Genomic DNA, 24,229 nt, shown 5'->3' with positions numbered 1-24,229 from the left:
CAAGCCGTCAAATATTTGGTGTCACATTAAAAACTACGCCCCAACAATTATTTTACTTACGACACTAAATAGTTACGACTACGACTCCAAAAATTCAAAAACGTTCCATCTAACTACCCTTTCGTATGCACACTTGAAGCGAAAGTTGAACGGCCTCTCAATTCTGACAGTTTACTCAGCCCAACTTGGGATAAAATATAGCTCGTGTTCAGACGAGGGGGGTGGGTCGGGAGGGGGGGAGCCACAAATAGCGCGCATCTTGGAACAAAACAATGCCAGAATGATATGAGTGCTCTTGCCAAACCAAAAAGACTTGACATTTGGAAATCCGTTGGGAGTTGCGGCGTTTTGGATGAGGTTTGATGGTTATATCGTTGGTCTTTTGTTTACGTTCGCTAGATTATATGCGATTTCAATAATTTTAGTCTGTTGCCACAATGGTGACGTTTATTGAATTAAGACGGAAAAAATAAATATTTGTTCAAACTCTAACTAATGGCACCACAAATCCAAGTAAATTCCTAAAACCTAGGATATACGGTTTTTGTTTCTAAAGAACCGTTCGGAGATTGAATTTAGAAGCTTTAGCCACAGAGTCAACTACCACTTTAATCGGGAGTGAACTTGAATGACTAATTTAATTTCAGAACGCTCCTTTTTCAACGCTCGAAATCAAGGAAAATGAAGCAAGACGAACGTAACGAGACAAAGAGACATGGACGCCTATACATAATAACCGCATACAGACATACGGACGAGCGACAGCCGCGAGACGGACTATAAATAAATAATGCGCCAACATTTTATTATTATCATAGCGGGGCACGTGTGGGCACATTCCAGACGAAACTGGCAGCGTGTACTGGCTGAAACTCTGACAGGCGAAAGTCCGTTTTGAAAAAGGAACGCCTATGAACGTAATCTTTAGAAAATTTGAATACGGAACGCGGGCGAACATCTCGTTTACATTATATAGAACTAGGTTTGTTTTTTAAGGTACGTTCAAAAGTTTGCTTCAATCTTGAACTGAATATTCAATAAATCCATGATATAAAGCTATAAAATTGTAAAATTAACATAATAAGATAACCTTATTACCAAAGGTAAACAAAAAAATCAATTGCAATCAAATTATACAGTCAAAACAATTGGACAATAAAATTAGCATAAGAAAATAAATTACTCAAAGTATAATTAACCGCTGTAAAACTAAAATTTAAATTTACAACTTATACATAATTTGAATACTAGCTACTCAAATTTATTGTATTCTATTTGCGAATGCGAACGGTTCAAGCGGTAGTCGCCTCATTGATTATTATTTTAACGGACAATTAAAATTTGATGTCCACTTCGCTTCGTTCATCTCCGACTTGCTTCGGCGCTTGTGCTGCGGCTTCCCGTCCAAACAACCACAGTTGTAACCGCAAATAAAAACATCCTCAACCTTATCCTTCTCAAAATAAAGTCGGTTATCGAAACCCTCACAGGAAATGTATGATCTTCATTGGCTGCAAGTGCTAAACATGAGTGTCCAGACTAAGCGTCAATAAAAATAGTCGTAAAATTCTTAACGCTCACGCAAAACTACACCTTAACTACCCGTTTTATGGTCGTTTATCAACCACACAAATCCCCCGTTTAATATCCAAGTGAGAAACGTGTGAAATAAAAATCATGCGTATGCACACATTCGTTAAGAATTGACACTTATTAAGGGAGATAATTTTTTTAATTGGTATGACGACATCTCTTTATTTAACGCTATTGATGCCACTTGCGTGCTGCTTGCATTTGATTCGGAATTTTTGCTTTATTAGGTACCATGATTGGCATTGTTAACATTCATTGAGGCTGTTTGTAACTGACACCTTTGCCACAACAATACTTGCGTTATTAAAAAAAAACGTTTATTCAAATGCTGGTTTGAAATCACTTTAGCCACAACGAAGCTAGCGTTATTAAAAAAAAACTTTAATCCAAACGATACTGGCTGGTTCGAAATTCAAATTGCCCGATTCGGATCGCCGCGATTGGCCGCGGGGCGCGTGTCCAATCGCTAATTAGAAAATGTGTTCGAAGATGTGCTTTTACGGAAGTCGAACGTTTAATTAAAGATTTAAAATCCGAATGGGAATATTCGATTTAAAACGCTATTTCCACTTCTGGTGTTACTGTGTCGGCTCTTATTGTTTTTAATTTTATGACGGAAGCGGTGGCCATAGACGTTGATTGAGATTTTTCTAAGAGGATAATTAAAGATGATAAAATTTTATCGATCAGCGCGTCGGATGAGTCGGATCGTGGAATCTTGCTTTCACTCTTAATTAAAAACTGACAGATCATTGACATTGTTATTTGATTGAGCTCATTCATCCAGAGTAGGTAAACAAGTTCGTTCGACTTCAATGGCGGACTTAGTGAAGTGGAAACTTGTGGTCTAACCGAATTTGTTCCATATTATGTTACAGCTACAGGAATACTAATCTGAGAATACTTTCTATTGAAAAATAACACATTTGATCAAATCTGCCAAAAAATGTGAAATATAATATATTATTCCTTACAAAAATATTTACATTCCTTACAATAATATTTTATTCCTTACAAAAAATTTAGAATTTCTTAACTGTAATTCTAGTTCTGCACCGCAGAATTTCCGTCAGTTACCCTTTAAATAGTACTGACTAATATTTACTTGTCAGTATCAGACCACACATCTTCATGTGCAGCAAAAAAATGTTTCCTTATTTTCTTACACTACAATTTTATATGAAAAATCGTTTCCCCATGTTTTTGAGTTCTGCACAAAAGAGGAAAACCTAGTCAGGACATGCACAGATGTAACGACAAATTCCCATTGTCCGAACGGAGCCTCCTTTGCAAATAGCGCCACGGGGGCTCTAGGCCCTCCACCGTGGTCCACTATAATCTGAACCCTCAACAGTACCTACTTTGAGTGAGTGTAGGTTCAAGATATACTGGTTTTATGGAGTGCCACAGGGAGCAACCCTCGGGAAGGGAGTCTTGTAATGTTGCATGCTTCGGTTGATCTTGCAAGAACTTGTTATTGTTGCCTCGATTGTATTTTCTAAACAGCTGACGGTGGCGTGACATGTATTTGTATATGTACCTACAGGCGTAGGAAAGAGCTTGCCTTAATGCTTACATTGGAAGCCTTCTAAGGCAAATCTTGTAAGTTTAATCAATTCTAATAGTAGTTTATGCAACAGTGATATAATAAGGGTTCTTAAAATTCAAGGGTCGAAGTTACAAAACGAGACGTAGTCGAGTTTTGTAAAAAAAGACCCGAGAATTTTAAGAACCAATTATGAGCTGTTGCATACATTACTTTTTCTATGACAGCTGCAGCAAAAGAAAAAAAAAAAAAAGTCGAGTTTTGTAAAAAAAGACCCGAGAATTTTAAGAACCAATTATGAGCTGTTGTATACATTACTTTTTCTATGACAGCTGCAGCAAAAAAAAAAAAAAAAAAAAAAAAAAAAAAAAAAAAAAAAAAAAAAAAAAAAAAAAAAAAAAAAGAGAGTTATTATTAAAAAAAGAGTTATTATTAAAAAAAAGAGTTATTATTAAAAAAAAAGAGTTATTATTAAAAAAAAAGAGTTATTATTTAAAAAAAATTGAGTTATTATTTAAAAAAAAAAAAGAGTTATTATTGTAAATGAAAACATACCTCTTTCAATCAAGATGAACGGAACTTGTATCTTTAAAAAAAATAAAGCAGTTGTATTATACTCATAAGATGACTGCTAGCAGTCATCTTATGAGCCTATAGACAAAGCATTCAAATGACATTGCTTTAGATATCACTGTCAGTCATTTAATTGACACATTTAAGTGCTGGAGTAGAAAAAGTACTTACGATCATCGCCAGGCGTTTTCGAAATTCAGCTTTAAGATTATTATTAGACTCTATTAGTTTAGTTTATTTGCCACTAAGTAACATGAGCATTAATGGTAGGTTCAATAAAAATATAAAATAATTATTCTGCCATATAAGCCAAATATTAAATGTCACGTTTTAAAAACTTTTAAATGCTCCTTCCAGCTAGATTATTCGACTAATTAAAAAAAAAACTGTTGCAGTCATGTATCCAACATGTCCGATCTCCAAAGATACCTATAAAGACAAATAACAATCACAACGTGCAAGAAAACCATATTTTTATCACCTGACAATAGACATTTCCTATAATAAATCCCCCAACCTCGCAATAATTCACAAAACTGCCGCATTAATAAGGGAAACAATCAATCCGAGGATGAAGACATGGACTCCCCACTGCGACCAAATGGGCCGCGTCAGAGCCCCAGCGGGGTCTATTGCTAGACATTTGAGAAAAAATCCTGGAACTGACGGGCTTTTGACAATTTTGTTGCATTATGTCCCCTTCAGTAATTTTAATAAACTTAAATCGATCTTCAGAAATTGTTTTTAAATGTTGCATTTGACAGTAAGTGTTGCTTTGAGTTGACTTTTTGATCCTATCCTCGTGGGACTCAAAATAAATTTTGTTTTTCAATGTTGACCTCCTATTCATCAATGAAAGTCCAATATGAAATGTTATAGGCAGGACCTTACGAGGTTACCTATATTAGGTACAATATGACAAAGTCTATCATTGTCATCTCTTAACTACAACTTAATTTATTATTAATCCTTCTCAGCACAGCATTTCAGATCTCGTCAGTTTTCTTCAGGTATTATACTTAGTTGCAGTGCTGGTGTGGTGTGTGTGATGCTCAGGCAACCACTATTCAAAATGTGGCAGGTAAGAAGACAATGACGATTATAGAATCGTCACAAACGAGTACAGACATACAAACTTAATGATCATTAATCTCCGGATTTAACACTAGCCACATATTTATTTCTTCCTTGATATTCGTCATAAAGAATTCACAATAAGTGGTTGCTAGAGTTAGATCAAGAAAAGTCTGTAGAGATTTTGACAGAACACGCAGTGTCAGTGTTATTTATACGTCATACTTTCATAGAAGTTAGACGTTTGAAATGACACCTACACTGCGTATGCTGTTAAAATCTCTGCAGACTTTTCTTGGTCTAACTCTCATCAATTTGGCGAGATTGCTCCCAGGTTTTTATTTACTTCAAAAATTATAAAAAAATCTGGTTTGTGTGCCGTAAGATTATTATGTTGAAAGAACCGTTATCTAACTGCTTAATCACGATGGCGTTATTCATAAACGGCTGCTAACTTAATCAGTTGATGATCGTCGTTTGTCCTTATCTGTCGTTATGCCATAGAGAGGGACAAACGACGATCATCAGCTGATTAACTTAGCAGACGTTTATGAATAACGCCGTGATGTTTACTCGTACACACCATTGGCTGTGTGTTGCCATCCATCAAAATCGCGCAAACCCTTCAATTGTTGTTTTCCAATTTGCACTGAACAGTAATGATGTTATTTCTTATAAAGGAAATAATTACGCTGAGCGCAATGATAATAAATTACGCTGCTTTTACGACTAATTTATTAATAGAAATTTCGCGAGTGAGCCTTAGGTAGTCGTAAATAAGTAAGAACGCGTCGGCCAACGGGCAGTAATAAAATCTGTCCGAGTCCGTGCATTGGTCAGCCTCCAGCCAATCGGGCGCGTTCCAGATTTGAAAGCGACGGTTTACGATCGTCCGTCTTTTTGCTGTTTTGGCGCCAAAATTGATATGTGTAAGTGCAACGGTTTGGCTACTGTTAACAGATGGCGGTTGTAAATTAGGTGGGTTTAACGTGACGTTTATATGTCAGGATGACCTTAGGTGACGTCGTTTCTGGCTGTGTTAATAGGATGCATGTGCTTCGGTTGTAAACTTCTCAAATTATGATGTGATTGCGACTGGTCTTATAGTTCACTGGTCAGCATCAAAAGTTAAAGAGACGTGTCTCTATACCTAACATACCATAAGGTAACTGGTGCTCGACGCGGTCCCAGTTCATGTCATCTTGAAACTTAAGTCATTGTCAATAGAGGTGACAGCAGGGTGTCATCTATTTGGCATTAGCATGTCGAGTACTAGTACGTTTACCTTATATAGGTCTATTTAACTTAGAGTACCAGACTATGCCTCAAAATGTCTACCATTTACTGCAGTAGCTTAGCAAAAAGGATGTCGGAAACTTTTAAGAAATCTTGCACCAATAGAGTATTGTACAGTATATATATGGTTCAAAGTAGAAACAATTACAAAAAACTACGGTTTTAAAAGAAATTCTGTACATAATATCATTTTCATTGCTCTCGACTATATTAATACAGTCACCTGCAAAAATATGTGACACGCTCTTATGACTCTACAAATAAGATCGTATCAGATATTTTCGCGACCTTCGTTGTGTAACATAAGTACTATTGCAGTTGACTGTACTTGAATTATAAAGGACGTTCCTAAGACCTAAAAGGCTGTGCATTATTATACCAACGCTAGAACCTAGACATTCGCAGGTGGGAATGTGCTAGGACCTAGGTACCTTACCACGAACCTACCACCTCCAAGTACAAAAACGCCTTACTATCACTCAGTATCTATGTACTTACGACCTATTACTTATTAATACTTAAAGTAGGTCAATAAAAGCGTATTCTGCGCACACGCACGCCTAGCATCATAAGAAAGATCGTATGTGAATTTACAACTAGTATGAAGATACGACATTTTGACACGTAGTGGCTGTCAGTTCCGCGCATGCGTAGACGCGCCGTCAGTCTGTCTGTCTGACTGCTTTATTGTACAACTGTAAAGTTATAATTCTATTGAACTGTTGGGTTTGGTTTTAAAGTCCGGTTTAAATTCATTGCGGATTGTTTTAATAGTATAAATTTACTTGAAATCTTTATTAGTACTTGACTAGAAAAAGGTTTTTATAGAAGCGCATTTTGATAGGACACGGGAAAACAGTAACAACCTATCAAAAAAAATCTGCCGTCTCGTACTCTATAGAACAGCAGATTTTTTTTATTATCTACTAGCAACCCGCCCCGGCTTCGCACGGGTAGTTCAACGAATTTACACAAAACATTTACAAATTATACACCAAAACCTTACTCAAGAATTACTTTATTAATAGGTGAAAACCGCATGAAAATCCGTACAGTAAGTACCTACTTTTTCAGTTTGTCGCGAACATAAAGACAGACAGACGCGGCAGGGGACTTTGTTTTAAAGTTCAAAGTTCAAAGTTTTTATTGTATATAAGAATCAGGTTACATTGCAGGTCGAAAATACAATTACACATTCGTTACACTGAGACTTTACCTTTTCAGGTGTAACTGTAAATGTATTGATTCTGGGCCCGATTCGGATTTTGTAATAGAGATCTATTAGATATCTTTTAGACATCGCCAAGATACGATAACGATATGTTTAAAATCTAACCTGTCAAATTTGACATTTCCGCGATTCTGGAGATACTCTTGAACGATTTCCACAAGATATTACTTAGAATTCTAATTCACATCTAATAGATATCTAACACGATCTATCGTAAAAGTGACATTGGTTGCCGGAATTGCGCTGCAAAAGAGAACTAGTTGAAATCTAAACTATAACGTATCTAGAATGGATCGAGTACGTGTCGTCTCTTGTGAATATCTTGAAGTTCGAATACGGCAGTCTCTTCCTTCTCTCGTCTAGCAAATTAAATTCCCAAAATTCCTGGATTCCATGTTGTCAATGTTCCTCTCACATGGAGCCCCTTAAGCCCGGCGAGACGAATCCGTGACGAATCCGCGGCTCAGCGCCCCCTATTATTCCCAGTGCCTTGCGCTGCATTATTCATGCCACGTCACTAATCTGTTTAGATACTCCATTTTGACTTGTCTAATGAATGTTTATTGCAGTTTTTTTGACCAGGATTAGTGGGTGGGTTTTGGGGAATTCGCTTTTGGTGTTTTAATGTTTACTTACATTCGAAAGAGATAGTCTGATTGACATTTTCAGGGGCATTCCAGAAAAGTATCGGGTACGAGATGCTATTTTTTAACACTTCTGCCGGGCTAGCACTTTGATTGCAACAGTATCTCGCGGCGAAATAGACTACTCGTCCCCCTTTTATTAACATAATTAGAAAAAGACGGGTAGTCTATCTCGCCACGAGATACTGTCGCGCTAATCGTGTGCTAGGGGTGCTGATAAAGCTAAGACGCCGGCATGATAACGATTGATATAGAGTCTGTGCGGAAAGAGAAGAGTTGTAGAATGTGTTGCGTGCCATACATTTCACGACTTTTCTTTTTCCGCACAGACTCTAACTTTAGCTTTAAATTTAACCGTATGAAATACAAACTTCTTGACAAATTAACGCGTCACGTCCCTGACAAAGTAGACCTTTTTGTGGAATTTATAAAGTTTTTTTTAAATATTTATATAAGGTGTCAAATGCAAGGTAGTTGTATGTACGCAGTACCCTATTCTGATAATTTTATTTAGACTCTTTTTGTCCTTTGACATTTAGAAATGTGCAGATATATAGTTATCGAGCTTCATTAGGCCCCATTTATAGTAATTAAAACCTTCTGCCTAAGTGCATTAGTGCTCTTTGACTGGTATTTTTATTAAAATATTTTAAAAGAGTAATGAAACAGAAACAAATTTATTCTTTAAATTTTTTTTAGTATCCCTATCAGATGCTTGATAAAAAAATAGTTCAGAAGTAACTGCTGTAAGTAGTAAGTAAAAGTACTGTATAATTATACTTAATTAACGGCTAAACCACTAATAGATATTAATAATGTCTTTGAAGACACAGCCAATTTAAACTTTAACGGCCAATTTCAAACGCGCAAAACCATCAAACAGCTAAACAACTCAATTCCGTGTATAATTCAAATTTGGAACCAATTATTTCGGCCCCACTCTCCCCAGTCGTCCGTCAATAGCAGACTGTAAAGAATAAATAAAATATCAGATTGGCGGCCCAGGTCGCACAGATTAGCGCGCAGGGTGCCATAAGCTCGCAGATCACACTGTCACTAGATGGCGCAAGATGATTCGCGGTCACCACGCGTTGGCAATCGAGTCATCGAGTATTGATTTAGTATGAGAATTCGAAAGTTTATTCTATTAGTTTCGCCTACGAGTGGCGCTGTCTTGTGTCGGAAGCCAAGTCTCATATTGGGACACTGAGCTAACGGAGTAATTTGCAACTGCAACGTCGGTGTGCAGTTCCCATACAAGTTGCAGTCGGGTTGCAGTGCAGTCCGCCTGTACCGGCCCTAAGCCGCACAGGGCCGCGGGCCGGTGAAGTGAAGATTCACATGATAGATCTAAAGAAGACAGTCTACGCGTAAGCCATAAAGAAACAATTTCCTCCCCGGCCTCCCCACGACGGGATCCATGATAAAAATGCGTTATGGCGTCTCCAGGCGGCCGTCAAAGGTTTCACTTTAAACTCCTGAATTTTCTGAGGAAGTTGTGAAATTTTCGAGTCTATTAAATACAGGAAATGTTCTGCGTGAGTGGGATTTTGTGAGCTTTTATGTACCTATGTCTGTTATTATGTAGACTTGTGTGTGTATGTTTGCTAGTTTCCTTGATACGGTTTAACGATCTGTGGAATTGTTAAATGTACTGTTGCTGAAAGGCAGATTATGTTAAAAGATGTCCTTTTGAAAGCTTGCAGAATAGGGCCCGTTTCTCAAAAGCTTGTAACTTGTAATACAATTGGAAGTCCCTTTCTAACAAAACCTGCCAAAAAGTGACATCCGCTTGTATTACAAGTTACCTACAAGCTTTTGAGAAACGGGCCGTAGGTATTAGTCAAGTGTATAAATATGGGTGCACTCATCATACTCAAAAATATGTCCCATAGCTCTTATGTCAGCGAATTAAGAACTATGGGACATATTTTTGAGTAAGTTGTATGCACCCATATTTTTACACTTGACTGTAGGTACAACTGGCTATATTTCTCCACATACGTCATTTACCTAATTGATAAAGTGACCAATATTTACTGGCAGGATTCGAACCTGCGACCCGGTCTATCCGGAGCAATTTTGGAGCAACCTCGTTTTTTTCTAAATATTATCTTTAAGAGTAACATAAGTAATTAATAGTAACCTAAGATTTTTATTTTTTATCTTATGTGAACGGCTCTTGGTATAAAATAAACTGCCAAATTTAATTTAAAACAGAACATTTTATTGTTTAATCCGTTCAGAAAATAATGTTATAAAATTAATCACATTGACATACAAGATGGACGTACACCAAATAGCATATTAATACATTTACAAGTTAGATTTATGAAAATAAGTTTCCAAACATTATAAGAAACCTACTTTTGTTACTCTAAAACCTAACTTAGACAACCAACTACATATTATGTTAAAGAAACTCATATACAGACAAAAATAACTATAGCCATAGAATAAAATATACCCCTTCAACTTTAGCACGGCTACCACGAGTTGGCATTCGACATTTACGATAGCGACTGCGTGAACTGGATCGCATTCCCTCTCTATCGCACCAAGTGCGAGCGAGACGGACTGCAATCGAGTTTCCGTAAACGTCAACTGTCAACTCGTGGTACGGCTGTAGGACGCTTACAATAGTTAAGTATGGCTCGTATTAACAATATGAGAAATTCAAATAATAATATATAACACAAACAAAACAATCAATCAGTCTCAACGCCCAAAATATTCCTTAAGCAATATTAAACAAAACCGAGAATTCATCCTAGTCCGTACAGGAGCCAATTGTACGGTCGAAAGTATTAATTTCTGACCCATTTCGTACCTTGTCACAGTGACAATCAATGTGAAAGTCGCTAGCGACCTCATACTATTTGTCACTGTGACAAGGTACAAAATGGGTCAGAAATTAATACTTTCGACTGTACACAAAGTCTTTTTTTTTAGTTTGCTCCGTGAGAATTACACTCTGGCAAACCTACTTTGTGAGTAGAAAAAGGCGTGAAATTCAAATTTTCTGGCAGGACGTTTCGCGCCTACATATTTTATTATAGCCGGTCAACCAAATCTTGTCAGTAAAAAAAGGCGCGAAATTCAAATTTTCAATGGGACGATATCCCTTCGCGCCTACATTTTTCAAATTTGCCGCCTTTTTCTACTGTCAAGACCTGGTTGACCCAAGTATAAATAGCCGCCTTTTTCTACTAATGGAACTACCTTGCCAAACTGAATTAGCATTTTCTGATATTGATAAAAAAATCGATACTGCTAACGATTCAGAACAAAACGCAAAAAAGTTCTAAAAACTTTTTACGCAAGAAAATTAAAAAATTGCGTGTCCGCCATTTCAAAAAGAGAATCCTTTCAAGAACAGTGCTACCAACTGTACGGATTTACGAGTGCACCGTCGAAACCGTTACGAAACTCCAAATTCCAACGTAAAATGAACCTTATTATATTGTGAAGAAGTTAACTATTCGGATGATCGAACACGTCTAATCCGTTAAGCATCTAGTTTCTAGTAGTAACGCGTACATTTATCCGATCAGAGGGCTAACCGCGAACAACGTTCGACGTGTTGCCTCCCTGTCACACTTACGTACGACTTTACAAGAGCGACACAGAGGCAACACGTCGAAGTGGTTCGTAGTAGGCCCTCTGTCTTGTTGGAGCCCTCGTGATATTTCAAATTAAGAGTGGGCGAAGAAGTGTAATATTTTGACGAAAATTTTGTTGTAGAGCTGCCGTGTTGGCGCATCATGGTTCCATTTTTATCGCCTGTCACTATGCCCGTCACTTTTGCACTTACATACTTGTAGAACGTGACAGGCATGGTGACAAGCGATAAAAATGCGACCGTGCTAGGCCAACTGGTCATCATGGTCGCATTTTTATCACTTGTCATGTCATGCGTCACTTTCGCACTTACTAGTTAGAACGTGACAGGCATGATGACAGATGATAAAAAAACCGACCAATCTTAGCCCTACAGGGCCTGTCAATTTTGACACTATTTTGCTTTTAATTTGAGCAAATTTAGTTCATCATACCTACAAGCCAAAAGGCGTCTTCTCTTCTGTCAAAACGTTGATTTTTTTTTATAAAATCGGCTTGTTAATTCCCCTGAAATTTTATTATGACAGTTCACTGACACAGCCACCAATTTTTTTTTATAGATATCAAATCTTCTGTTGATCACACTGGTTAATTTTTCAATCTGATCCTGTAAATTGGTTATCCATGATTGGATAAGTGATTGCCAGCAAGCGAGACAGACGCTTCTCCGTCCCACTCTTACTCTTGACGTTTCACGAGATCAGCCGACAAGCCACAAGCTTCTCAAAACGAGAACTGAGCGCCTACCGCGAACCACGTTCGACGGGTTGCCTCCCTGTCACACTTACGTACGAATTTACAAGTGCGACAGAGAGGCAATACGTCGTACGTGGTTCACGGTAGGCCCTCTGATATACCGCCTTTCAAACGCAGCTAGGTTGTTTGACGAAAATATACAATTATGTGACTACATGATTTTTATTATCATATTTTTGTTTTGCAATTAAAATGGGTCATTTAATTATGAAAATTATCATAGAATTAAAGTGAAAAGTTTTGTTAAATGACGGCTAAGTGATCCAATTACAATTTTTTTTGTTGTGATGACAAAATAAACTATCAAGTAAAATATACCTACTCAACTAAATATGAATAAAATAATACATATATCAGAAACGTTATCAAAAAATTTAATTTTCGTACAATTTCGTACCTTGTCACAGTGACAATCAATATGAAAGTCGCTAGTGACCTCATACTATTGTCACTGTGACAAGGTACAAAATTGTACGGAAATTAAATTCCTTGATCTGCTTGTCTGTTTCGTCTGTTTTATTTCTAAATATCAGAATGTTTAATAATCGATAAACTTTAGGTAGCAGGTCTGAGTTTAGCCTAAAATATTTTACCTAAGAATATTTACTAGTACCTGCTACTTCTTTATGTAATAAAGTTAAATACTAAAGTTAGACATGCCAAGCTGCGGGCGCAGCATGGTTCCATTTTTATCGCCTGTCACTATGCCCGTCACTTTCGCACTTACTTGTTAAAACGACAGGCATGGTGACAAGCGATAAAATGCGACTGTGCTACCGCCGTCGTAGTATTATCGATACAATATTTTATCGAGCTTACTGTATGTAATCGTTTAATCATTTAGCAATGTAACTGTCACATTGAAATCTTCTATTGAGGGATATCACTAATAATTACTCGATTACAAAAAGTTCACTCGATAGAAAATCGTATCAAAATTACTACAGGATGCCTAGCGCAGATGACTATCGTTCGCAGAAAATGAAACGAAATACAATTGTCACTCAATAATTCTTCCAAATTAGAGCAATAGAGACACATAGCATAGCGTTGCGTTTCGTTTCTCTGCGAACGATTGCTCCCAGGTATGGGCATACTCTTTTAATTATATATTTTCGTCAAATCAACGAAGCAACGCTGTGAAACCGCGGCAAGCCTTAACACCTAGCGTATACTGCATACGTATTTTCATCTCACTAACTAAAATGTGCTATTGACATACCACTATTACGTATATGTGATTATCGGACGTTTCGTTGAAAAACACTGTTTTATAGAATTACATGCTTATAGCACCCTATCATGTTCGAAAACTCGCTATCAAGCTGAAATTCTAACAAACGTAATGCCTTTTTACAATTAGCGTTTTTGACAAGCGATTCAGCGATTTTATACACGACAGAACGCGGAAACATCGCCGCGATTTTTTTCTCCTATGAATCGCCAGTTAAAAACGCCAATTATGAAAAAAACATAAATTGTGTTCTTCATAGAAACGCCATGATACCTATATGTGTACTAGCCAAACAATAACACTAGCAACTACCCAGTAAAATAATTTAAAACTCTTAAGTAACCTTATTCTCACTTAGGCAAGTTAAAATTGTATCTTTTTACGTATACTTCGTTTTCCAATAGTTTTTTTTTAAATACATCTAATTACGTTTTTCTTTATTCTAAGCTCTGAAACACGTAGCTAACTGGGCCTGCGACACGGCAATATTGTTTTGGTAATATTACCAATGACAGTTCAGCAATATTATAGAATTAATCATGATCTGCGATGTAATACCGTCAGAATTTAATATTGCATGTGAACATGTCGCCGGAAATATTGCCAATATAATATTGCCAATAGCATGCTGCAGGCCCAAAAGTAGGCGCGGTATCGCTAGAGCGGCGGCCTCGTGGTCTTAACGCCTCATTACTTACTAAGTTATTAGTATACACATATTACAATCAACGTTATACGTATGTTTTTTTTTAAATCGTATACATAAATTTCGGTGCAAAAATTACCGAATGCAACGCAACGCAAAATCCAATAAATCAGAACATCCACCGCAAAGTAATTCAAACTCGTCGGATGGTACCCGTTTTCACCCCTCCACTGTTACGTGTAAATTTTGATTTTAAATGTAAATTCAACGTGTTAGATTGAATCGTACAGTGATAAGAGGTTGGCCAATTGCAAAAACGAAGATTTGTTCTAAATGAACTTAAACTAAGGCTTTCTGGGAGCGTTGCCAACGAACGCCCTCAGAGGCCGAGCGTACAATGAAAAGCGAGGGAGGCGGAAAATCTAACTAAAATGCGAGCACCCCCTTACGTACTTCGTTTTTGCAATGGCCAAACTAAGAGCAGGGGTGCACGAGGTAGCTCGTGGTAGAGCTGGGTGCTAGTTGGGGATCGCGCCTCTGAATGAGATGGGGTTTGCTATTGTAGGGGGTACTCACGACGTCGGGGGTGGAAGCTCCGTCGTGGCTGCTGTCGGGGGCGGAGCGCTCGCCGTTGGCGTCGGGCGGCCGCGCGGACTCCCGCTCGTCTATCACGAGGTCGATAGGCATCTTGCCTTTCAGACAGCTGATGTAGCGGTGGCAGAAGTTGTCGCACAACTCGTGGACCTGCGCAGAAAGTGGCGTTGGAGACGATGCTGATTTCTGCTAAACTAGTACTCTACACGCTTAGACGGTGATGTGGAATCTATCTGTCCGACTACCGCGTTAAAACAGAAAGACCTATATTCGACGGTGTAGCCAATGACATTTCGATCTGCCTATTTTATTGCATGTACGGAGTTAAGCTTAAGACTTAAGCTTATTGCCCTAAATGCTAAGATTTTGATCCTTCCTTTGTCATTTGTTGATGGTCCCTCTGTATTAAGGCGGTAGTGTTTCCAGGATATACTAGTAAACAGCGTCATTCAAAGACTAACTCCCGAGCTATATCTTTCTTTATGATTTCTACTGTAACTTGGATATATTTCCGAATGAAATTTGATGCTGGGTATGCAACATGAACAGTGGAGTCCAGCAGTCATAAAATCTATTAGATGAAATAATGCTGCAAAAAATGCCATAACATATTTTATTAAAATTCTCCTGATATAAAATAACACAGTCGTTTGTATACATCAGTTTTAAAGTAAAATGGTTAACATTAGTTTGAATTAATGAGACAAACAATACGTAATTTATGTGAAACTTGAATGTCATCCAATTTGTCAAAAACAATTATATTTAAGTAACTATTGTGTTACCGATCAAACGGTGTCAAACAAAGTGACGTCTAAATTTCTCTCCGTTACTCATTAATTCATAACTGCGGATACAAAGTTCGACCTTTAAACTAATATCAGCATACAAAGCTAAAGAAAAAAACACAAGAAAAACAATACAATAGAAACAAAGGGAATACATTTGGACGCTCGGCCAACTGTCGCTTCACTTGTAAAAACTCCAAATGAATCGTAAAAACGGCACGAAACTCATTTTTACTGTTTTTTAGTCTTCGGCCCCCAAGCGCGTATTAATTCCTCGCTCGCTGTATACATTTTCATAGGCATAATTAGCTTAGAAATTAACATGAGGCAATAAAAAGACTAACGAAATTTTTAGACAGCTTTTACACGGAACAATAAAGCTGGCAGGTGAGGTGACCCGCTCGAAAAAAGAATCGAAAACGAAAAATGAAAATCGAACACGCACGGCGTCTTGGCGGATTTCGAAAATAGAACCGAGCAGCGGAAGCGGAAACGGTGCTCCCGCTGTTGACAGCTAATTATGTCTTCGGGATACTAATTTCCTAATCGACAGGTTTTTGTAAATTACACATCTGAGCACGCACGCGCTGCAGTTTGTTTATCATAATTTGAATTTTACAACCGACCGTTGAAATTCATATTTATGGCTGTGAGTATTTTATTGACACTACAACGGATAAACGCTACTGCGCGAACCGAGCGCTGTCAACGTCAAAATCTTGATTGAGTGTGCTTATATAAGCTCACGGATGACAGAGTAAACACACTGTTCAAAATAAAATCAAACATTTTCGGGCCTAATCCTACGTTTGTGACCGACGCCGATACTATTTTCGATTTAAGTGACACCGACTAAGATTTGACATCGTAACTCTTCGGGGATTCAAATTTGGAACTGTTTTCTCAACAATTTGTGAAAGACCATAACGAAATGTCGCGGCTAAGAGAAATTGAGCCGTGAGTCGTTAAGCAAAGAATTTAAAGTCGTTCGCGTCGGATTTGTTGATAAGTCGTTGTTTATTAGCAGGTAATGCTTTTAATGAGATATTACGGCATTCCGACAGTCGGGTTCGAGACGATTATCGTTTCGAACATCAAACTCTTTCCAGAAATTTAAATTTGGAATGAGCGACTCACGGATTGAGATATGGGGTGTTTCTGAACGGATACTTTTTATTTAAATTTGGAATGTAATGTGATATGATGGCGGTCAGTTGACGTTTAGACGTTTTCTACTCGGGCTTCTATCGCTCTTTTGATTTGAACTTGGGATTTAAGTTAAGTCCCTGTTCTTGATGGCCGGTTATTTGAGCAATATTTCCCATTCCATTCATAGATATCTAGTTTCATGGTATGAAATGGAATTACGTGCCTAAAGAACATGATTATATTTACTTTCTCGCCTCTACCTACCGCTACCTACTAAGTCAATAAATCTTAAAAATTCTAAATTGTGTGTTTTTTTTATTATTTTTTTTATTTAGTTTTATTATTCTCAAATTGTCAGCAAGTGTTATGTCATACATATACAGTTCAAGCTACATTTTGTAATCTAAGGGTATTGATACAGTTTTTTTACTATTTCCACAAGTTTTCTAGTATCTCAGATCTAGCGTGGGCTATCCGCCACGATCGGTGTCACGGCCGGCTAAAAGGGACCGTTATATGCTATTTCCTTCGTTAATGCGACGGGCGACGTTTCGGATTGCCACGTTAGATTAATCCTTACTTCCTAATCCAAACAGTCATATCTCTATATCTTTTCTTATTCACTTACGATGTTTTGGTTTTAAATGACCGCCTTAGTTGTATAATGTTGTATCGTTTGAGAGTTTTATAGTGACATAAGTCATTTTGGATAGACTTGCGAACTGAAGTAGGCAATAAATAATTTTAATAATATCATATGTAATATGCCTAATGTATATTTTTTCCATTGAATGCAAATATTGAATGTAGTAAACAAATGCCATATAGTTAACCTTTATTGTACAAAAGAAAACCTTACAGTACAAAGGCAGACTTAATGCCATAATAATAAATAAGACATTATTTACCTTACAATTCCGAAAGTTATTTAGATATTATTGAAACATCATCATTTTTATATTAAAAATATTTTTTCTGTTGTATGAAATTGTAATCGATTTGAATTTTGATTTTATCCACCAAGCAATATTAATGCAATATATTTTTCACTAAATTAAACAAAAACGTAATAAGTGGGCAGCGGTTCTTTCAAAAAGGAAGATTTAAATGACAAGGGTCTAACATTTAGTATTTCTTTTTGCAAGGGCATGTATCCAGAAATAAATGGACAATATTATACTCCAACGTAAATTGGCAATATTATGCTCCAATATAAATTGGCAATATTTATGTAAATCCCGCGCCATATTGCATAACGCGGCCGGGTCGGATTCTTTCCCAGTTTTTTTTTATAAAAAATAAACAACCGGTCCTTTGGGCCGCATCGCATTCAAATCGGTTGGCACCTCACTCCGCCTTGGTTAGCATGTGATTTAAAAAGTTAAACTGACATTTAGTTTTAATTTAACGATACCTTGATTTGTTATTATAGATTTGACTTTACGATTGTATTAAAAATAGTTCGTCATTTTTAATTTATTTTAATATACCCGGCCCTGTGCTGGCAACCCAGACAAAGCATTAGGGGCTTAATAAAAAGTTATAAAACCGCGTGTCGTAAACGGGGTCCCGGGTTCGGTTTCGGTTCGGGCCCGTAAACCAACAAATCTGACCTGTCGTAAATCACTTAGCCACGTCGCGCAGATAACGTTTACGATGTACAAACTAAATATTAAAAAAAACTACAAGAAGCGTTGTTTAACTTGTTACTTTTTAATAACGGCCTTTTTATAATTTCAACCTAGCAACACTACAATTAAAAACAGCGTGTTCGAATTTAAAATTACGCGTTTGGAACAGCTAACGAGCGTCAGATGCGTTCGAAAATTAAAATCTTTAAAATTAGGTTTTTTTATACAGAGCACATTACCGAAGGAACCCAAGCGTCTATCACATAACATAATTAGGGAACGCCGTACATTAAAATACCCAGCGACGGCCAATCAGCTGCGCGACGAAAAAGGACTTAGCCGCGCGATCCCCGCCAGCGGCCATATTTAAAATATTGAAAACATAAATCAAAAAACGTTATTGGATATTATAATGTATAACACGATTCTTTCTTTAAAATTTAATAACGTTTTTGATTCCAAATCTCGAACTCATTACAAATCATTAAAGCCTTTGACATTTTTTTACACAAGAAACCCTTTTATAACGCAGCTCATAAAAATGTTTATCAAAAAAGCGAAGTAATTACAGCAAAGTGGGGAAAAAAGTGCACTTAACAAGATCTCATTGTGCGCGGGTCGGGCGGGCGTTCTTTTTATTTTTAATTATTAGTTTTAAGATCAAAAACCTTCACCTGTGAACGCGTAGTGGAGCGGAAATGGATCCAACTAACGGCGTGTTTTTTTTTATCTTCAACAAAAACCGAGACGAGATACAAACAGACGTGTATGGGATATGAGCACAGAGCAAAAAACATTTTTTCGATAGCGGGGACAGGTATGGCGGTTCTAGGAGCGAACGTTTTGTTTCTTACGCTGCGCCACAATTTTGAATTTCGAATGCTTCTTTTTTAAACCGCTTTTATATCTCCAGCCAGCAATTCGTACAGAGGTATCGCATTACATTATCTCATTACGCTTTTTTGTGTTTTTCCTTCACTAAATTTACCGGTTCCTATCTCAGTATTTACGGAATCCGCTATGGCGTCGTGAGGTATCTCGTTTCTCGATATAGACGTTAGTGAAACTAGTTTCCAAACGTGACCATAATGATATAAATTAATTCCAGAGGAGCTGCATTTGAATTTTACGCGACTAATTAAATCGCGTGTAGATTGTACGATTTGATTGCGGATAGCAAAAACCTTGCGTTTACCGTTACGAGTTCGGGACAAAAACCGGACTCGCCCGAATCGGCGTCGAAAAACCGACAACTCGCCCCATTCACCGCACACCTGACTATACGATATAGTTTTCGAAATTCGAATGTTTAAAACAGAAGGTGGACCGGTTGGGAGATCGATACCCTATCAGGGCTCGGGATCTGTTTGTCATTTGTATTGCTTAGCAAGTACTGGCTCTGAGCAGCCAGTATAAGATCACACCCTTACTCTTAACAACGCATATGAATATGTTCTTCTTCTTCAGCCGGTCCCTCAATACTGAGGATAGTGACATCATGTCCTTCTGTTGAAGACCAGGTTCCTCCATAGGGTTCTGTTCCCTCGCATGGCCTCGCGCAGTTTTAATTGCATAGATGCCGTTTGAGAACACCATCTAGTAGGAGGAGGGGCCTGAGTTCTCGTTCCTTCAACTTTGGCCGTCATTGTTACTCTTTCCAGGCTACCCGGAGAACGACGTGAGGGAATGAATATGTTAGAGACACCCCCTACTATTAGCGTTTCCCGAGCGTCGGCATTTAGACAACTCTATGGCTGCTGCTCGACGCAACGTTGGCGCAACTGCGCAGCGCAACCATTCTCCATAGCGCTGACACGCCGACGCTCAAAAGCTAGTGTGTGGTGGTCCTAAGATCTCCAGACCAGCTATCATGGTCGCATTTTTATCACCTGTCATGCCATGCGTCACTTTCGCACTTACATATTTGTTAGAACTAGGGCTTGCAATTCGAATATTCGAATATTCGAACTTGTCGAATATTCGACCTGTTTTGATATTCGAATATTCGACCGCTCAGGTTTCGAATATTCGAATATTTTTTATTACTATAAAAAAATCTATGTCATCCGCTGTAGTTACAGTTTCTGTGTGTTTTACGGGTATTTACAGTGAATGAGGAACGGTAGGTACCCAAATACGAAGGATATAATATTTTTACTGTATTCCTCTCGATAGACTTCGTGAATACAGTGAAACCTAACTCAATTTAAAAGAAAACGAAATCAAAATAGTTATTTTCGATACAAGTGCGAAAAAGAGGAAATTCGAAACGAGTGGCGATAAATTAAAACACGACCGAAGGGAGTGTTTTAAATCGACACGAGTTGCGAATTACCTATTCGCACGTGTATCGAACAACGTTTTACAGTACATATGGCACTTTAAAGTTTCGACATACGCACGAAAAGTGCTATTTTACGCACTAGTGCGGAAAAGTAGCCCCATATGTACTGTAAAGTATGTTATTTTTACGGTGCGTAAGTTTTAAGTAAAGGGTCATTCTGTTTATTCAGTACAAGCGTACGTTAAGCGAATTTTTGAAGTCTAAACCTTGCCATTTATCGCAATTCTCAAAATTAATCATACCAAACCTGCCCAACTTGGTAATCTAACCATGCACCTTTAGCTGACGAATAATCCACCCAGTACTCAACTAACTTTTTCCCTTAAATATTCCAATATTATATAATTAGCCGACCATTAGGAATAATAACTTGCCAAAACAAATAAAGTCAATAAAGATTCAAAATACAATGAAATTAAAGGCCTTTTTACAGGCCTCTGAGTGATTACAAGTTAATTTAAATCGGAAAATAATTACCTACTAAAAAAAATATCTTACATACCTAGGTGTTTGGATGGTTAAAGTTATATTATTTCACGCAACGACGCATTTATAATAACTTTTATCTAGAAATATTAAATACGTTTAATTTTGGCGTTTTACTTGTTTTTATAAATGTGGGCATCTTATAAATAGTAGGATGATAAAATCTAGTCAATTAAGTGGATTTCTGCCAAATATCCTTAGTTTTAGCAATATGTGAAAAAAGCTTTTGAATAAAACGATAATAAGCCGATTTCTCGTTGCTTTTCTTATTTTTTATAATATTCGAATAATTATTCGAATATTCGAATACGTCGTCAGAAAAAGTCGAATATTCGAATATCTGAAAGTTTCGAATATTTGCAAGCCCTAGTTAGAACGTGACAGCCATGGTGACAAACGATAAATAAATAGTCCGCCATCTTAGCCGTACAGCTCTCATTTCATTGGTCCCCTCCTTCGACGCTGCGCCCGCGCCGCTTTAGAATACGGCCAGATTATCGAAGCGGTATCATGTTCGGACAACGTTAGGTGATATTTTTGGGAACTGGTTCCCTTGGCCCGGTCCAGATGCATTCCACTTTGTAATAAATTGGTGGGTACTTACTTTTTCTAATTCTAATAGGTGAAACCGTAAAACTTGTATCGCTTGCACCATCTGGAAAAAAAGTGTTGTTAAGACTGATTCTAATCAAAAATGATAAAGTCTGACCAAGCTAACTCTGCATGAAATTTGTAATGACAAAGTGTGGCAACGTCATTAAGGTCAAATGTCTATGGAAATATGACGTTTATAATGACACTCCCTCACTTTGCTCTGTACAAGTCAGTGCAAAATTAGCTTAAGCGGTTGCCCGCTTAAGCTAATTTTGCACAAAAATAAACAAACAAAAAACAATCGGTTTGATTCTTTGACCATAGCAGATGAAAAATATTAAACAGATAAATTGTTAGGAACAAACGTAGGTACGTTATATTGTATCCAATCACTCAATATAACATATCTATGTACAAAAATCAACACACACACACACACAACACTCCTAACTGTACATCGGTGGACCTTATTACAAAAAGCATTAGGTCCACCGATGTACAATTAACAGGGCGATGGTACATCTGTACATGATCAGTTTTTATATCATGTTAACTATCATAGCACGTACAAAAACAAAGATGGTATCAAATATTTTATTTCGAGATGCAATCAAATTCGATGTATCTAATGCTACTTTAATAGCATCTCTGATTGAAGATGCGTTACAATTCAAATCTGTATGTTTTATTATTACAGTTGTAATTAGTATAGTTTTTTGGTAATTAAACACGATTAAGCCAATTATGCGAGTTCAGTTTGATAGCGCCATAAAGTTCATAAATCATTTTTATTTGACTTTAATTGCTTGTTTGTTTTTATACTACCCCGCTGGACTACTTATATAACAAGTACTTAATAAGTTGATGCCTAGGGTAACGGCACCAGTGGCCAGCCGGGTACCAGTGGTCAGCCTTTTGAGCCGTTTATTGGTCATAAATATCTGGTATATTCGTTTAAACAAATCGCGAGTACTCAAATAGGAGCTTTGATTCCTTATTGGTTAATACGTCACACGACAGGTGCGGTGAGGGAAAGGGGGAAGAAATATACTCGTTCATACAGGTGCTGTTTGTCGACAAGTGCAATAGTGTCATGTCCGCCATATTTTTAACTGCACGTGGTGTTCTCTTAACAGGCAAGGAAAACTATGTTTTAATCAGGCGCGGCCCGCCTTAAGGAGCGCTTGTGCGGTGCACTCCCATATATAATCAAAATGAAATTATGGTACCTATTTAATATATTACTATTTAAGATCGTAAAAAACTCAATACCAATTAAATAATAACCTTTATTCATTATAAGTTTATAGACAGCTCACCAAGTCACCACTACCTACACGGCGTACTCCTATAATTTCATAGAAATCAAAGGTAACGCGCGAAGCGGAGCGCTTTGGATTGCGCTCCTATGGAAAAAGATTTAGTACATTCGATCAATAGGAAATTCAATAAGAGCGAAAGAGAAGTTTTACCAGAACTCCGCGCGTGAAACAGAATATGTTCTATGAGGGAACAGGCAAAATCGGTGCGGCGCTCCGAGCCCGGTTGATCTGCGCGCGCATCCCGCGCGCCATGTTGATATTGTTGTCACTTGTTTCTAAACAGACCTTAGTCAATTTTAAAGTATGTGCGGGAATGCAATTTTGGCTTTTTTTTTTTCATTCTAAATAATGAAATAAGAGTTTAAACAGTTAAAGCACATAATTTGTTTGTTGTGAGGTGTTTAAAAATGAATGAATTTAACGTGAGAATGTGAAAAAGTTTACAAAATCGACTCGAGTTAAATTATGGACGACCTTGAACTTTCGTAGCAATGTTACTCAAAAACAAAAACTTATATATTTTTTGAATCAGATCAATAACCAAAAACACCGTGGTTGTGTTGTGTGAATGTGATAAAAGTAACTAGCTTATTTTGTTTTTCGTGTTACCTAGGTATATTATGTTTTGTGTTTGGCGCGGGCGCGGGTGACGGCTGTGCGGTGAGATTGTTTGGACCGAAACAGGTGTTTTAACAATTTAGCACATCTTTCCATAAAATTTAATTAAAAACATATCCATTTGTAAAATCGGTGTCTATCGGTCGTCAAGATATTCGTAATACCGAAAATCTATGAGAGAGTTCAATGACCGGATGGACGGAAACCGACATCTAGGTACTTTGCGACGGTTAATTGAATGTGTAGGTTTAGTTTTTGTTTTTTATTGTGAGTGAACACCCATAATACATAGCTACCAGTCGCCTCTGGTTTTAATGTTAAAAGTTATTATTTTTGTTAATGATTGGTTTATTTATTAGTTTATCTATTAAATTGCATTATATTTGAATGAAAATATCAATATTTCACTTATAAATTGAGGGGGCTGGCCACTGGATAACACTTTTTTCCAAAGAATCCAGTGCCCAGCCCCCCACGGCTGACCTTTGG

The 24,229-nt window shown here is 37.3% G+C and overlaps 1 protein-coding gene across 1 annotated transcript in view; it reads right to left on the bottom strand.

Annotated features, from left to right (window-relative positions):
* The window catches only part of LOC134655852 (homeobox protein homothorax), a 357,906-nt gene that overhangs the window by 271,637 nt on the left and 62,040 nt on the right, over window positions 1-24,229 (bottom strand). The window contains exons 5-6 of the mRNA XM_063511342.1: window positions 21,811-21,861; window positions 14,791-14,958 (exon numbers count right to left, since the gene is read on the bottom strand). Coding sequence (XP_063367412.1) covers window positions 14,791-14,958; window positions 21,811-21,861 — 219 coding nt within the window. The remainder of the gene's footprint in view (window positions 1-14,790; window positions 14,959-21,810; window positions 21,862-24,229) is intronic.

The sequence above is a fragment of the Cydia amplana genome, chromosome 17 (assembly GCF_948474715.1).
Source record: "Cydia amplana chromosome 17, ilCydAmpl1.1, whole genome shotgun sequence".
In the NCBI taxonomy this organism is placed as follows: Eukaryota; Metazoa; Arthropoda; class Insecta; order Lepidoptera; family Tortricidae; genus Cydia; species Cydia amplana.
The sequence above is the reverse complement of the archived record's forward strand: the minus strand, read 5'-3'. Positions and strand labels throughout refer to the sequence as shown.